Raw genomic sequence first — 18,199 nt, forward strand, 5'->3', positions numbered from 1 at the left:
AATTGCTATATGAGATAGATAAGACTAATGCAAAAACTAAACACAATTGAAATGAACACATCGTACCAACGGGCGCGGTGTGTCGCCGCGCGGGCTATGCTAGTAAGATATCATACCTTCCAGCTCTGGTCTTCATCATACGCGCTTCAGCATCTTCAGGGCAGTCGACGCAGCAATGCCAAACAACCTTCTCGACCGATACTTACTTGCGGGCGTCGGCTTACTTGCTACTCTCGGGTAATTTCTCTTCAACATGCCAAGAAGAATATGAGAGTGCCTTTCAGCTCTCAACTTCTCCGAGCTCCCATCACAAGTATACAGTGGCAAGTCTTTTTTCGGTGTGTAGGGCGGAAAGATCTTCGAAATAAACCGAGCTGTTAACACTGATCTCCATACCGGGAAAAACTGATCTCTTGCATACAGATGCCTAACCCGTGGTTTCTTCGTCGTGGCCTGTTTAACACGTACATAATCAAGATATCACCGTCAACAACGCACACAGAGCATTCATATTTTAACGTGATCAAACAACATGTACAGGCCCACTTGAGGTTCAAAACAGGCTGCATATGGATTCCTATGTCATCAGCCACGAACAATCAAATAAAAAACAATCTAGGTTAAGCACTTTGATTTACCATTTAGTCTGCAAAAACCGTGTGCTTAACAGCAGGTGCAGACTGTACAAACTACAAGCCCAAGATCCTAAACTCCCATAGACCAGATTTTCCTCTTCTTCTTTTTTGTTGGTAATTTAGAGTACAAAAAGGAACAAAAATGGCATGTGTGTCCTATGCATACACTTTTACTACAACAATACAAGATCATTTGCACAACATCAGTTCTCTTGATAAAAACTAAAACAGGAGTTTCATCTCTAGCCATCAAAGGACTCTTGAATTTGTACACACACCACTAAAATATGGGATTATCCGTGAAAATGTAGCCTGAAGACTTGAATGTGACTCTCATCATCCAAATGAATATTAACACAATTTTGTCAGTCTCAGCATGTAAACATCAGAAAGAAATTAAAACAGAAAACACAAAATTCATAAAAAAATGATAATCAGCATCCAGCAAAATAAGAGACAGAAAAATCGAGAGGAACTCAAGTTCAAATATCCTTACATTTTTTCCTTGGCTTGAGGAGTAGGTGATCCAATGGCTGCCTTGGTCAAATCTGTGCCCCCTGTTTCCCATGACAGAATTATTACAGCCAATTTTGCGAAATTTGTGAAGTAACTTTAACATACCAGGCTGTGAAACACAGATGTACCATGTTCATGTGGCTGTGAAACACAGACGTACCGTGTTCATGTAACACACCATCCGGCCCTCCACAGTCATAGGGGAAGCTTCAAGAGCATATGAAATAAAGAATCAAAATATTGTTAAGTAATCGTCTACAGATACAAGATATAGCAACCATAGAAGCACAAGGCATGAAAAAATCGAACCATTGAAGGTCTTCAATGCAAATATCTTTTCCGAGAGGACCAACATCATAACTTTTGAGAACTGCTGAAACTTTTCCATGGACCTCGTGATGAGATGCCTGCATATTATTCTATAAACCCAGTAACAAAGGTAATTAGGTTTGACTTGTTTTGATTTACTTGATAAGTGTCCAATCCTACTCAACTCATGTGCTATGTTCTAACCTGTTCCATAAACCCAAATGGCCAGGAGTGCCAAAGACTTAAACACTAGATTACCAGTCTACCACTACAGATCTCAAATGTGCTTACAGATAGATGCCAGTACACCTGTATCCGTAATCTTATTAAATCTTCAGGGTTTGAGCTCATGGGGATGTCGATGTTTAGACATGGATGCCCATGAAAAGTAGTTGAGTTGGATCAAAATATCTCTGTGCGTGGTGAAGATGTGGGTGATCGTGACTTTGAAGATGATCATTCATATCATGCTCATCGTGGTGAAGAGAGTAATGGGTTGAGGAGCCCTCCAATGAGTTGGGGAGTGGGATGATCATCAGAATGGCTTTTACTAATTGGGTTGTGATGCCATGCTTGCTACTATCTTGTATTAGTTTATCAGTCTATCAACTTATGCAAGTTGATAATTGCTGCGTTTTGGCCATGCTTGAGTTTTGGTGACACCAACATTTGGTAAGATTGGTATTGTCAAGAAATCAAGCATCTCAAAATAAATAAATAAATTATAGTAACAACAACCTTTTTCAATCAGTAAATAGTACCCAACTACAATATGGAACTAGTTGTCTCTATGGCTTCCCCCGAATAACCGATTTAGTACTATTACTTAGGGAAATACTGATGATGCACATTTTCAGGAGATATTGATTATAAAGATGTCATAGCAGAGAAAATCCAAGAAAAATTAATTCAAAAAAATCCAAGAAAAAAAAGATGTCTGATGACAATGGCGATTTGGTAAAACAAGAAGAAAAAACAGTCAGAAACTCTGTTCGGCAGATCACCTGCCTTGCAAGTCAAAAAGAAAAAACTCTGTTCTTTTCGTTATGGTCGGCAAGGGAACTGTTATATAATATTTTCTCACTACGATCAATACTTTAAGGTTCAAAAGCCAAACCATAACATACTAGAATATTAAGATTCGGTAAAACAAGAAAAAACAAATATATGCATCAAATGAAAAGGTGGTACCTCTGAATGAGTTTGAATATATGCATCAAGAGCTTCACCAGCTTTCAGAATTATCCTAACAAGGAACAACGCATTATAGAAACGTACTTCCTTCTCCTTCCGCTGCTTTGCTGCCTTGGTATTTTTACCAATTTGCAATCCACACCCCTCCCTTATCAGGGAGAATATAGAATCATCAATACGGTTCTTGATCATATCAAAACCATTGAGCTTACGAAATCGCCTTTGAGCTGCAAGGAGAAGAATAGCTGCAGGGACAATCTTCCCATGCTCCATGAACTTCCAGAGCTCATCGACTACATTATCAGTGTGAGCTGCAAGCAATCTAGTGGTGTCCAAGAAGATCTTCTGCATAAGTCACCAACACAGAACAGCTTTCACGTCAAGTGCTTATAGTATACATAACATTGACATCAAACTCTATCAGCAAGCAAAATCAACTTAAAACTTATAATTGCAGAGAAACTTAGACTCATTTCCCATTGATTAAAGAAAAACGGTGCCTCCTGTATTATGGACATAAATACATCAGATGTTTTAAAAAGGTAAACTGTCCATCTCACAAATTGAACTATACAAAATCACAGATTGTCAGTTCTTAAACACTGTTAAGAATGGTGGATTTAAATAACTGGGATGAGCTGAACTTCTTTATTGCTATCATGTAACCAAAGTTTGTGAGGAGGGATTTAACACGAACCATCTCAGGCAGGCAAAGCAGTTGTATGAGCTTGTAGATGTACCCAACATTCCCCTTCCTGTAGTTCTCGTCAACTAATAGGTTGTCCTCCAGATACTTATGCTGGCAAGTGTTCTCGATGGCAACATGGAGTGGGAGGAGGCCCTCGATGATTTTATTACCCGAGGTGCGCTGATTGGCCGATGCACCATATGGAACCCCAACTATTTTGATGCCATTGAGATTAGGAAAATGTGCAAGTTTTCATCCCTCGACTATTACATATGTAGCTTTCAGAACTAAACTTCTAAACTACCCAAAGTTGAACCCTCCACTATGAAAAGTTCAATACCATGCAACATTCATCTCTCATAATGGTTTCGAGAACAATTTCGAATTACATGGCACCTAAATATGTAGCTTACATTGCAGTTGCACCCACATGTCTAGCATGTCACAAATTTTCTCCATGATATTCCATTTGTTTATTTCAACGTTTGAACATAAAAAACTAAATTAAGACAAACAAAAAAAATTGTAAGAGAAAATAGATGTCTCCCTAGTATTTTTGTTTCCATAAAGTTGAGTTATTCCTGCATTTTACATTTTTACAAGTTCTTTAATACAAAAACAGATGTGATTTTCGGAACTTTTTTCTCTAGAACATTTCCTGTTTTCTGAGTTCTTAAAAAATCTATTGAAATTATTACCAATTTTATGAATTGTTTTTAAGGGAACTGATAGCATGGCGGAAACTGGTGGGTGATGTGGCCAACCGGTAGGCGCCACGCCATTGAGAACTGCTTTGGATTGGACAGAACCACTTTAATGATGAAAACCGCACACTATTGATAGTTGAGGGAGCAACGTCGAGGCGGTTTAGACTTTAGGGTTGAAAGTTACAATCAGATAATAGTTGAGGGATGAAAAACATACTTTTTTACAATGTTACAACATACAAGATAGCATGAAAAAACATTTCAGGAAAAAGGCAAGAATATTAGTTACATGCCAATCAATAGTCACTCATATAAAATGAACAAGTATTAAAAAATACCTTGGGAGTGCGGTCTGGGGCGATTATATTGGTAGCTCTGGCATCAGCAAGGAAACGCTGCAGTTGAAGCATGTACTGTAAAAAAGGAATTGTCAGTCAAGAACCACCACAAAAATAAGTGTAATAAGAAGAGGGACGAAGTGGGATACATATCAATTGTGCTACTCCCTCCGATCCATATTAATTGACACACACATAGTACAACTTTAGTAATATGGATAGGAGGGAGTAGTTACTTTACCTGCCTCATATGTTGAATAGGACACGTCAAGTCAGCTAATGAGGGGTGAGGAGGAGGATGGGGAGGTTCCCACGGGTCATACTCGTCCGTGGGCGCTCCATCAGTGGTACCTTTACTATTATCTTCTTGATGAAGAGCTTCCACTGCTGCAGTTCCGTGGTCCGTTTGCAGTGACATTGGCTGAAAAGGGGAAGCATGAGATTGAATTACCATGCCAATCCAATTTGCCACCCTGCTGACCAAATTCTAGTGTGCTACAGCTAGACAACATGAAAGAATGCAGAATGCTTGAATGTAATTCAGCAGAGGCTGCTGGGACCTAATCAGCAACTCAGTAGGGTATCCTTTTTCCAAGGAGTTTATTACCCTTTAGCCTTAGGTGCTACAGTAGTTTATTTGAAACGAAGGAACAGAAAAATAACCTTCGATCAAATGCAGCAGAGCAACAATAGATCGGAATAGTGTTGATATCTCAATTGGATCTTCCAAACAAGGTCGCTTCTAGAATGCTAGGACTCTTAAAAATTGGCTAAGCATAAAGATAATAACAACAAGATCTTAACTATCTACGAGTTCTTTCGTTTTCTCTTGATCTTTCGGATTAGCTTTGCTGCAAATTGTGGGGATTTTTTTTCTGTTTCTTTTATGCGGGATCTTGTTAACTGATCCCTTTATGTACATCACTTTAGTGCATAATGCATTCTCAGGAGGGCTTGCCACTACTGTTTCTGGAAGCGAAATGCGACTGTTTTTTTTTTTTCTGAACGGTCAAGGGGGGGGGGGGGGGGGGGGGGGGGGGGGGGGGAGCTTCCCCAACAGATCTTACATCCTACACAAACATACACAGAAGGATCCCCGGTGTATAAAACATAAGCCAAGATGCATACCATTTTCATAATGGTTCAAGTTTCAGATACTTGCAGACAGTATGCAGGTTGGAGAGCCAAAGAGAGCTGGCTTTTAGTTTTAGGTACCTGATCTGGAACGGTCGATGGGGCGGCTGACAAGGTAGACATTGGCCCAACTAGAGGCCGCAACACTGACCTGCACTGCACTGCCCGCAAACAAGTTCTCAATGTCAGTAAAATTCTTACTAGGTACTGTACGTACTACTGATTAAACAAAAGAAGCAGCAGATAACCTGACAGGAGAATGATGATTAAACAGAAGTGTCACGGCCTGATGCAAACCACCACCAGCTGATGGCGACTGGGCGGAAGAAAAATCGCGATGGATTGTTCTGACAAAGGGAGCTTCAACCTCCCAATTCGCTGGACTCTTTGCGTTTGTTCGAAAAGGAAAAAAGGGGATCTTTCTTCCTCTCTTCTTCTACGGCGATGGGGAGGCACGGCGCATCTAGGGTTCCGCGTCGGTCGACGAGAAAGAGAGACGGCGGAGAAGATGCCGACGAAGGGGGACGGCGGGGATCGATATCGCGAGCGGAGTACCTAACTGCGACGGCAGCTGCTGGAAATCCAGAGGACGATTTTCTTTTTCTCCAGGAGGACGCTACGGTCGCCCGATCCCGGCAAGCGATTAGTCGCCTCCCGAGCCGTCGGATCACACGCACGTGTACGTTCAGGATCAATTCTGGACTCGATCGTGGATCACAAGACGGTTTTACTAAAGATTAATGCTAGACGTGCTAAGGGCATCTCCAAGCTAAATGCTTGCTTAGGTTTCCTAAAAAAAATGTGTGCTTTGCTTAGGCAATTAAGAAAAGGACGTGTTACGTGTCGGCCGATGAAACTTTTAAAAGATCTGCCTCGTTAGCCGCCAGACCTGGCTTAATCTAGTGGCCGAGCGTCATCGTCTATTTCTGCAACAAAACTTTTGTTATGAAAACCTTTGCAACAGAGATCTTGTTGCAGAAACATTTGCAACAGAGATTCGGTTGCGGATTTTTTTTTGCAGTAGAGATCATGTTGCAGGAACGTTTAGAGATATTCTTGTAACTTGCAGTGCAATGAATGTCAAGTTGCAGAGAATTTATGCAATAAATATAATGTTGCAGGAACTATTGCTACGGCAGCACCGGCATTTACAGTTGAAACTCGAGGAGGCGACAACCACGGACGCCGTTGCTCCTATGGGGCGGCGGCAATGTGGAACGACGAGCGACGACGGACGAGGCTTCAACTGGAGAGAATTCCTTATTTGGCCCTTTCTTAAATTTTGGTTCCTTTTTTGGCCCTAAAAATTTATTTTTTCCTTCTTTGACACCCTAACTTTATTTTCTTCCTTTCATGACACTTCCGTCGATTTTTGTCGTTAACACCGTCAACTATGACAGGAAAAGTCGTTTTACCCCTTCTTTATAGCACACTAAAAAAAAGAAAAACGAACCCCCCCCTTCTGCCCCCGATTCCCTTTCTCCTCCCCGAGACCTAAATCTAGCGCAGCGGCGGCACGAGCGAGGAGCGAGGCACCCAGCGGCGGCGCGAGCGAGGCACCCAGCGGCGGTGGCGCGAGCGAGTCACCCAGCGGCGGCACATGGAGGAGGGCGAGGTGGACGAGGGCCATGGGCGAGGCGGCCATGGTGGGGAGGCAGGGGACGGCCAACTCTTGGAGGACGGGCAAGGCGGCCATGGTGGGGAGGCGGGGGGCGGCCAACTCCTGGAGGACGGGCGAGGCAGCCATGGTGGGGAGGCGGGGGCGGCCAACCCCTGGAGGACGGGCGAGGCGACCATGGTGGGGAGGCGGGGGGCGGCCAACCTGCTGACGACGGGCAAAGCGGCCATGGTGGGGAGGTGGAGGGCGGCCATGGTGGGGAGGCCGGCTGTGCGGCGGTCTCAGCCTTGCGTGGTAAAGGCGCAACACCGGAGCAAGGCCAAGTATCACCGAGGGATGCGGCTACATCGGCTTGTCTAGATGGGTGAGGCATCTCTTCTTTAAATTTGACAGAGTACTTAGAGATGGCTTTGAAGATTACTTAGAGATGGATCCCAAATGCAACATATTTGCAGCACCTCTCTTCTAGATTTGTCGAAATGCAACAGATTACTTAGGAGTTTCATTTAGAGATGATAATTTGCTGCAAAATCTGAACTTAGAGATGGATCCCAAATGCAACTCATGATTAAGTTTATTTGGTTTTTACAGGATGGATCAAAATTCAACTTATGTGCTGAAAATCAATTTGCTTGGCAACCCAAAAAAGGCTAGAAAGGATATCAAATGCTTCTGTTTTGATAAGGTTATTGATTCTGACTTAACAAATTATAAGGACTTGGTTGAATCAATCGTAGAGCAGTACTCGCCTCGTTATTTGGAAGTTGCACATGTTCAGTATTATGATGATGTTCTTAAAATCTACCCCGAAGTAACATCTGACCAAGAATTGGTGTCGATGTTTGAGAAACACTCCAAGACAAAGGTTGTCCACATGTTTGTTGCATATTGTGATCCATCGAAACCATATGAGCCTATAACGGAGTGACATAGTGATGCGCATAGCCAACCTAACAACATAGAACAAGATGATGATGATGATGATTATCTTCGCAACCCAGTACCTGAGAATGAGCATGTTGGACCGAAGGAGGAAAGTAGCAAGGAAGTTGGTTGGGTTGATTCTTCCCCACATAATTAAGAAGTTGAATGCAAAGACTAGAAAATTAAACTTGGAGGTGGTAGAAAGCTCAGAAGAAGTCGCTGAAGTGACAGCATTGGGAGGCAGCGGCTTTAGGTTTGTGGTCTGCTTGACAGGACATGTTCTTGTAAACAATGGCAAGTTTCTGGCCTTCCTTGCAAGCATGGTCTAGCATTTATCACATCTCTTATCAATGCACACATACAGAATTATGTGGACTTGTATTACTCCATTGACAAATTTAGGGCAGCCTATGACCAACTAATTCCTGCCATGGTTGACAAGAACCAATGGCCTAAATCTGACCATGGATTCTTCATGTTTCCACCACTACTAAAATCCACGGCGGGTAGGCATAAAACTGAGAGGTATAAAGGCTGCAGTGAGAAGAAAATAAAAAGCGGCCAACACTTATGCCCTATTTGTAAGGACTATGGGCATCATTGGCATAAATGCAAGAAGGATAACCTAGATGACATTGCTGCTATTTTAGCTGTGAGGTAATAAATATAATTGTGTAACTTGCTTCACTTGCATTTTTTTGTAAGCAGCCATACATGTTAACTACTTTTTTGTTGCTCATGTAGAGGACCACCAAAGAAGAGGGCAAAGACCACCAAAGCATCAATTGTGCCTTGCGAGGATGATGCTCCAGCAGCCTCTATGTGCTTTCCGCCAAGGTTAGCCACTTTACACTCATGCTCATAATTATATGAAATATGTGTTTGAATTCTAAGTAACTTCTCACAATAGCCAAAGCTTAGAACCTACAACTACGAAAAAGAGAAAACATGATAACTCAATTACTGGAGCATCAAAAAGGTAAGAACTAGTTCTGAATTTTGTAGTAGATTAGATGAAAGCTTGGTTTTGTATTATAATTGCATTCTTCTCACTATAGCCAAATGTTGGAGAAAACAACTAAGGAAAAAGGGAAAGGGAGTAAATCTGGATCCAGAGTAGCAAAAAGGTAACCTATGGTTGTTTCCGAATTTTATGTTATGTTATGCATTGTTCTATTGTTAACCTGGGCTACTATATGTGATGTATGATGTGCTGCCATGAATGTGTATGTGTAGATCAATAACTCAGCCCATTTGTGTGGCCAACAAGAAAGCATGTGTTTCTTTGAAATTAGATGCCAAAAGAAAAGGCAAAGAGGTTGCTGATAAGTTGCCACACCTTCCTATGATGCCACATGATAGCCCTGCAATGGGCACACGTAGCAAAAACATGAATCCTGCCAGCCCTGCAATGAGCACACGAAGCAAAAGGAGGCTTAGCTTGTGATTCTCATTGGATCCCTTTCCATATCATGGTTCATTTGGGAAAGTTTTGAGCTGTTTATGTAATATATATGTGAACCTGGGCTTTTGTAAGTGCTATATGTGACCTTCATGTGTTGTATTTGACATGATGTGAACCTGAACTATTATATGTGAACTCTATGTGAACCTGAATGTGTGTAGAGGACTAAATATGTGGACTATTTCCGTATATGTGAACCTGGACCAAGTTTCTATGAACTTTTAGTTTGCATACATGTGAATCTGCTCCAAGTATATTATAATTTGTGCATATATGAACTGTACAGGAGATATATCATCAATATACAAGGGAGGTTCTGTCCAATTATCCAATTAAAATTAAAGTTGTGCTAAATAGCAGATTTGGTTTTATTTGATAATGTATTCAAGACAAACGGATCACATCACCATTGCTTTTGACTTCTAGTTCACAATTTTGATCACAAACTACACCAAGGGTAAAAAGGACTTTTCATGTCGGATTTAACGGTGTTAGTTGCCAAAACTGACGGAAATGTCATATAGGGAACAAACTGAAGTTTGAGTGCCAGAACATGAAGAATTTTTTTACTAAGGCCAAAAAGGGAACCAAAATTTAAGAAAGGGTCAAATAAGGAATTCTCTCCTTCAAATGCGGTTGTGCCTCGCAGAGGCAGCAACGACACGATGGTGCTACTCGATCTAGAGGGCGCCGCCGATTGACAGAGAACAGGAGGGCCACGGGCAGCGAAGCACTTGCTCGCCGGTGACAGCGTCGGCACATCGGGTAGCGAGTATTTGTTACAGAAGAAGTATGCGGGGATGTGTTGCTCAAAAAACAAAAACGTGGTTGTCGTTACTCAAGAGAATAAGGATGAGAGTGCCCGAGCTGGTTGGCACGAGGCAACGATCGTGAAATATCAGCCAGACTGAACCGGATCATTGAGAGGTGCATCGCTAGACGCAGTGGCAGCTGCACGCACGGCATCGACGGTGCGCGTCCCTTCATGATTCGCATCAGCACGGCGTGCTACTTAGAGTATAGCGGGACGTTGGATTTTGGTTTGCATGATATACGCGTATTCAAAGCACCAATCTGACAGCACGGTCTGACATAAGGCTGCTACACGCTCCAGACGCCCCATGCACCCTGATCAATCACGCTCACACGTCGTAGGACAGCATTGACTGGTTCCACTAGTTGTTTCAACTACACACAAGCACACCAGCGGCCCATTTGTCTAATCCACCGTGATTGAGCCAGGATGCCTCAAAGTTCGTCCTCTGCTCACCGTCTCCGGACAGCTCTACCACGGCTGCCATTGATCTTCTGCCCAAAGTGTCCCGGGACCAGGAGAAGGTGGTTTCTGTCCGGGACAGACCGGAACCCAGACATCCGGTTTTACAAATACCCAAACCAGGCAGTATGTTGCACTGAACAAGTATCCGATTCTACAAATGTCCGAGCCAGGCAAAAGGTTTTAGTAAAAAAATATGAGAATGGTGTGCACTTTTTTTGAGAAAACAAGAATAGTGTGCACTCAGTAGGCAGCGAATAGCTTGTTGTATCCTTGGGCAAGAGAATGAATGTAATACCACTAGTTGAATGCCCATGCGTTGCCACGGGAATACGAAATATGATGTGAAAAGATTCTCGACAGTGGACATTTTATATGAGTGCTTTTTATGAAGTACATTTCAACAACAGAACAATGTCAACGTTAATTAGAAATCTACGAACATGGTCATATTTTCTAGCCAACGCATTGTATACTTTGATTAAATTTTTTATTTGCCGGAATTTTATTTGGAGAGAACATGATGAAAAATGTAAACAGCGAAGCACGATGTGACACATTGGTAGGGGACCAACCCCATGAAACTGAGAGCTTCGGATCCACCGTTTGTACATTGCCATTAGCTCTCACTTATTGTTCTTTGATACATAGTTTTAAAAAACGACACACGGTGTGACTAAGTTTTCAAGCTCCGTGCGGCAACCAGGGCTTCACCGAAAAAGCACCATTCAGCACCGATGGCTTGATCAAAGAAGAACCCCTCTATGCCGCCCTAGACTTAAGTTTTATAATTTTTGTCTCTTCAATTTTATGTTTATTTCCCTGAGATTCTTCAGCCATTTCGAATTCTTGTTGGTAGGTTGTATAGAATTTGCTGAGTTTTTTTATCTCTTCCAACAACATCACCTTCGGACTCTTGTTGGTAGGTTCTTTTTGATGGTCAATAATATCCATATCTATCATGGACACAGTCTGAAAAAGTGAAATGTATATACTAAATATATTACTATCATTTATTCTTTTTCTTTGCGGGGAGTACTATCATATATTCATATACAACATGCAAACTAAAAAGGTTAAAAAGACAGACATCTAGAATATGCAAAACAAGATTTGTTCTAGTCTAGCCAAGATATTTGGTAGCCCCGACAGACCGTCCAAATACCTCAGTTCTTATGCTATAATATACAGAGAATGGCGTTTTAGCTCTCGGCCTCCATGGAGGCCTTTTTTTTGAAAAAAAAAATAAAATTCAAAAATTTCAGTTCTGAACTTTTTCGTACAAGTAAACAATGATGTGAGGCGTATGTGTGTAAAATTTAAGGATGAAATATGTTAAAACACTACCTGTACAAAAAGGACAAATTGATGATCGGGGAGGATGAATCGTATCATGTGTTAAAAAACCACAAATTTGTAGTTTTTGCACAGCCCACATTTCTGTTGGGGAACGTAGCATAAATTCAAAATTTCCTACGTGTCACCAAGATCAATCTATGGAGTCATCTAGCAACAGGGAGGAGTGGATCTACATACCCTTGTAGATCGCGCGCGGAAGCGTTCAAGAGAACGGGGTTGATGGAGTCGTACTCGTCGTGATCCAAATCACCGATGATCCTAGCGCCGAACGGACGGCACCTCCGCGTTCAACACACGTACGGAGCAGCGACGTCTCCTCGTTCTTGATCCAGCAAGGGGGGAGGAGAGGTTGATGGAGATCCAGCAGCACGAGTGAGCCCGAAGATCCATCAACATGGAGCTTCTTCATGCGTTTTATACCGATATGACTTAAGTGGCAGTGTCACAAGTAGGTGGTACTATCATTACTATCTTTTGGCATGAACATGTGTATCACTACGATCGAGATTCAATAAACCATTCATTTTAGGTGTAAGACCATTGAAGGTATTATTCAAATAAACAGATTAACCGTTATTCTCCTTAAATGAATAACCGTATTGCGATAGACATAATCCAGTCATGTCTATGCTCAACGCAAACACCAAATAACAATTATTTAGGTTTTAATACCAATCTCGATGGTAGAGGGAGCGTACGATATTTGATAACCTTGGAAATACTTCCAACACATATCGTCATCTCACCTTTAACTAGTCTCCATTTATTCCGTAGCTTTTATTTCGAGTTACTAAGACTTAGCAACTGAACCGGTATCTAATACCCTGGTGCTACTAGGAGTACTAGTAAATTACACATTAACACAATGTATATCCAATATACTTCTATCGACCTTGCCAGCCTTCTCATCTACCAAGTATCTAGGGTAATTGTGCTCCAGTGGTTGTTCCCCTTATTACAGAAGCACTCAGTCTCGGGTTTGGGTTCAACCTTGGGTTTCTTCACTTAGAGCAGCAGCTGAATTGCCGTTTCATGAAGTATCCCTTTGTTCCCTTGCCCTTCTTGAAACTAGTGGTTTCACCAACCATCAACAATTGATGCTCCTTCTTGATTTCTACTTTCGCGGTGTCAAACATCGCGAATATCTCAAGGATCATCATATATGTCCCTGATATATTATAGTTCATCACGAAGCTCTAGCAGCTTGGTGGTAATGACTTCGGAGAACTATCACTATTTCATTTGGAAGATCAACTCCCACTTGATTCAAGCGATTGTTGTACTCAGACAATCTGAGCACAAGCTCAACAATTGAGCTTTTCTCCCTTAGTTTGCAGGCTAAGAAAATCGTCGGAGGTCTTATACCTCTTGACGTGGGCACGAGCCTGAAATCCCAATTTCAGCCCTCGAAACATCTCATATGTTTCGCGACGTTTCAAAACCGTCTTCGGTGCCTCAACTCTAAACCGTTTAACTGAACTATCACGTAGTTATCAAAACGTGTATGTCAGATGTTCGCAACATCCACAGACGACGTTCGAGGTTCAGCACACTGAGCGGTGCATTAAGGACATAAGCCTTCTATGAAGCAATGAGGACAATCCTCGGTTTACGGACCTAGTCCGCATAATTGCTACTATCAACTTTCAACTAAATTTTCTCTAGGAACATATCTAAACAGTAGAACTGAAGCGCGAGCTACGACATAATTTGCGAAGACCTTTTGACTATGTTCAGGATAATTAAGTTCATCTTATGAACTCCCACTCAGATAGACATCCCTCTAGTCATCTAAGTGATTACATGATCCGAGTCAACTAGGCCGTGTCCGATCATCACGTGAGACGGACTAGTCAACATCGGTGAACATCTTCATGTTGATCGTATCTACCATACGACTCATGCTCGACCTTTCGGTCTTCTGTGTTCCGAGGCCATGTCTATACACATGCTAGGCTCGTCAAGTCAACCTAAGTGTTTGCATGTGTAAATCTGTCTTACACCCGTTGTATGTGAATGTTTGAATCAAACACCCGATCATCACGTGGTGCATTGAAACAACGAACTGTCGCAACGGTGCACAGTTAGGGGGAACACTTTCTTGAAATTATTATGAGGGATCATCTTATTTACTACCGTCGTTCTAAGTAAACAAGATGCATAAACATGATAGACATCACATGCAATCAAATAATAGTGACATGATATGGCCAATATCATATAGCTCCTTTGATCTCCATCTTGGGGCTCCATGATCATCTTGTCACCGGCATGACACCATGATCTCCATCATCTTGATCTCCATCATCGTGTCTCCATGAAGTTGTCACGTCATCTATTACTTCTACTACTACAGCTAACAGTTAGCAATAAAGTAAAGTAATTACATGACGTTTATGTTGACACGCAGGTCATAAATAAATTAAGACAACTCCTATGGCTCCTGCCGGTTGTCATACTCATCGACATGCAAGTCGTGATTCCTATTACAAGAACATGATCAATCTCATACATCACATATATCATTCATCACATCCTTTTGGCCATATCACATCACATAGCATACCCTGCAAAAACAAGTTAGACGTCCTCTAATTGTTGTTTGCATGTTTTACGTGGCTGCTATGGGTTTCTAGTAAGAACGTTTTTTACCTACGCAAAAACCACAACGTGATATGCCAATTGCTATTTACCCTTCATAAGGACCCTTTTCATCGAATCCGATCCGACTAAAGTGGGAGAGACAGACACCCGCCAGCCACCTAATGCAACTAGTGCATGTCAGTCGGTGGAACCGGTCTCACGTAAGCATACGTGTAAGGTTGGTCCGGGCCGCTTCATCCCACGATGCCGCCGAATCAAGATAAGACTAGTAACGGCAAGCATATTGAACAAACTCAACGCCCACAACTACTTTGTATTCTACTCGTGCATAGAAACTACGCATAGACCTAGCTCATGATGCCACTGTTGGGGAACGTAGCATAAATTCAAAATTTCCTACATGTCACCAAGATCAATCTATGGAGTCATCTAGCAACAGGGAGGAGTGGATCTACATACCCTTGTAGATCGCGTGCGGAAGCGTTCAAGAGAACGGGGTTGATGGAGTCGTACTCGTCGTGATCCAAATCACCGATGATCCTAGCGCCGAACGGACGGCACCTCCGCGTTCAACACACGTACGGAGCAGCGACATCTCCTCGTTCTTGATCCAGCAAGGGGGGAGGAGAGGTTGATGGAGATCCAGCAGCACGACGGCGTGGTGGAAGTAGCGGGATTCCAACAGGGCTTCGCCAAGCGCTGCGGGAGGGAGGAGATGTGTCATGGGAGGGAGAGGGAGGCGCCAGGGCTCAGGTATGGTTGCCCTCCCTTCCCCCCACTATATATAGGGCCAAGGGAGAGGGGGAGGGCGCAGCCTTGCCCCTTCCTCCAAGGAAGGGTGCGGCCAAGGGGGGGAGGAGTCCATCCTCCCCAAGGCACCTCGGAGGTGCCTTCCCCCTTTAGGACTCTCCCCTCCTCTTGTCCCTTTGGCGCATGGGCCTCTAGGGGCTGGTGCCCTTTGGACCATGTAGGCCAAGGCGCACCCCCTACAGCCCATGTGGCCCCCCGGGGCAGGTGGCCCCACCCGGTGGGCCCCCGGGACCCTTCCGATGGTCCTGGTACAATACCGGTGACCCCGAAACTTGTCCCGATGGCCGAAATAGCACTTCCTATATATAATTCTTTACCTCCAGACCATTCTGGAACTCCTCGTGACGTCCGGGATCTTATCCGGGACTCCGAACAACATTCGGTAACCACATACAAGCTTCCTTTATAACCCTAGCGTCATCGAACCTTAAGTGTGTAGACCCTACGGGTTCGGGAGACATGCAGACATGACCGAGACGTTCTCCGGTCAATAACCAACAGCGGGATCTGGATACCCATGTTGGCTCCCACATGTTCCACGATGATCTCATCGGATGAACCATGATGTCAAGGACTTAATCAATCCCGTATACAATTCCCTTTGTCTAGCGGTACGATACTTGCCCAAGATTCGATCGTCGGTATCCCGATACCTTGTTCAATCTCGTTACCGGCAAGTCTCTTTACTCGTTCCGTAACACATCATCCCGTGGTCAACTCCTTGATCACATTGTGCACATTATGATGATGTCCTACCGAGTGGGCCCAGAGATACCTCTCCGTTTACACGGAGTGACAAATCCCAGTCTCGATTCGTGCCAACCCAACAGACACTTTCGGAGATACCTGTAGTGTACCTTTATAGCCACCCAGTTACGTTGTGACGTTTGGTACACCCAAAGCACTCCTACGGTATCCGGGAGTTGCACAATCTCATGGTCTAAGGAAATGATACTTGACATTAGAAAAGCTATAGCATACGAACTACATGATCTTGTGCTATGCTTAGGATTGGGTCTTGTCCATCACATCATTCTCCTAATGATGTGATCCCGTTATCAATGACATCCAATGTCCATGGTCAGGAAACCGTAACCATCTATTGATCAACGAGCTAGTCAACTAGAGGCTTACTAGGGACATGGTGTTGTCTATGTATCCACACATGTATCTGAGTTTCCTATCAATACAATTATAGCATGGATAATAAACGATTATCATGAACAAGGAAATATAATAATAATCAATTTATTATTGCCTCTAGGGCATATTTCCAACAGTCTCCCACTTGCACTAGAGTCAATAATCTAGTTCACATCGTCATGTGATTAACACTCACAGGTCACATCGCCATGTGACCAACATCCAAAGAGTTTACTAGAGTCAATAATCTAGTTCACATTTACCATGTGATTAACACTCGATGAGTTCTGGGTTTGATCATGTTATGCTTGTGAGAGAGGTTATAGTCAACGGGTCTGAACCTTTCAGATCCGTGTGTGCTTTACAAATCTCTATGTCATCTCCTAGATGCAGCTACCACGTTCTATTTGGAGCTATTCCAAATAACTGTTCTACTATACGAATCCAGTTTACTACTCAGAATAATCTGAATTGGTGTCAAAGTTTGCATCGGCGTAACCCTTTACGACGAACTCTTTTACCACCTCCATAATCGAGAAAATTCCTTAGTCCACTAGTTACTAAGGATAACTTTGACCGCTGTCCTGTGATCCATTCTTGGATCACTCTTGTACCCCTTGATGACTCATGGCAAGACACACTTCAGGTGCGGTACACAGCATAGCATACTGTAGAGCCTATGTCTTAAGCATAGGGGACGACCTTCGTCCTTTCTCTCTATTCTGCCGTGGTCGAGCTTTAAGTCTTAACTTCATACCTTACAACTCAGGCAAGAACTCCTTTGACTGATCCATCTTGAACACCTTCAAGATCATGTCAAGGTATGTGCTCATTTGAAAGTACCATTAAGCGTTTTGATCTATCCTTATAGATCTTGATGCTCAATGTTCAAGTAGCTTAATCTAGGCTTTTCATTGAAAAACACTTTCAAAATAACCCTATATGCTTCCCAGAAATTCTACGTCATTTCTGATCAACAACAACATATATTCATCAGAAATTCTATAGTGCTCCCACTCACTTCTTTGGAAATACAAGTTTCTCATAAACTTTGTGTAAACCCAAAATCTTTGATCATCATCAAAGCGTACATTCCAACTCCGAGATGCTTACTCCAGTCCTTAGAAGGATTGCTGGAGCTTTGCATACTTATTAGCATCTTTCAGGATTTACAAAACCTTCCGGTTGTATCACATACAACCTTTTCTCAAGAAAATCGTCGAGGAAACAATGTTTTGACATCCTATCTGCAAGATTTCATAAATAATGCAGTAATCGCTAATAGAATTCCAACAGACTCTTAGCATCGCTACGAGTGAGAAAGTCTCACCGTAGTCAACTCCTTGAACTTGTCGGAAACTTCTTAATGACAAGTCGATCTTTCATAATGGTGACATTTACCATCATTGTCCGTCTTCCTTTTAAAATCCATCTGTACCCAATAGCATTACGACCATCGAGCCGTTCTGCCAAAGTCTA

At 42.8% G+C, this 18,199-nt stretch overlaps 2 protein-coding genes across 2 annotated transcripts; one reads left to right on the forward strand and one right to left on the reverse strand.

The window, feature by feature from the left end:
* Positions 1-239: 239 nt before the first annotated feature.
* Positions 240-6,114, reverse strand: LOC125532697 (uncharacterized). The gene is made up of 9 exons (XM_087546601.1): positions 5,770-6,114; positions 5,603-5,682; positions 4,629-4,808; positions 4,388-4,462; positions 2,652-2,999; positions 1,461-1,570; positions 1,312-1,358; positions 1,132-1,192; positions 240-453 (listed from the first exon to the last, which is right to left on the reverse strand). The coding sequence occupies exons 2-9, from the start codon at positions 5,642-5,644 to the stop codon at positions 378-380; spliced, it is 939 nt and encodes a 312-aa protein (XP_087402727.1). The 5' UTR covers positions 5,645-5,682; positions 5,770-6,114; the 3' UTR covers positions 240-377.
* Positions 6,115-6,982: 868 nt separating this feature from the next.
* Positions 6,983-9,570, forward strand: LOC147989964 (uncharacterized). Its single transcript, XM_087519989.1, has 6 exons — positions 6,983-7,503; positions 7,731-8,720; positions 8,808-8,900; positions 8,974-9,042; positions 9,122-9,190; positions 9,300-9,570. The coding sequence occupies exons 2-6, from the start codon at positions 8,494-8,496 to the stop codon at positions 9,508-9,510; spliced, it is 669 nt and encodes a 222-aa protein (XP_087376115.1). The 5' UTR covers positions 6,983-7,503; positions 7,731-8,493; the 3' UTR covers positions 9,511-9,570.
* The last annotated feature ends 8,629 nt before the right edge of the window (positions 9,571-18,199 follow it).

This window comes from Triticum urartu, chromosome 1A, assembly GCF_056163025.1.
Source record: "Triticum urartu cultivar PI428250 chromosome 1A, HENAU_Tu73, whole genome shotgun sequence".
In the NCBI taxonomy this organism is placed as follows: domain Eukaryota; kingdom Viridiplantae; phylum Streptophyta; class Magnoliopsida; order Poales; family Poaceae; genus Triticum; species Triticum urartu.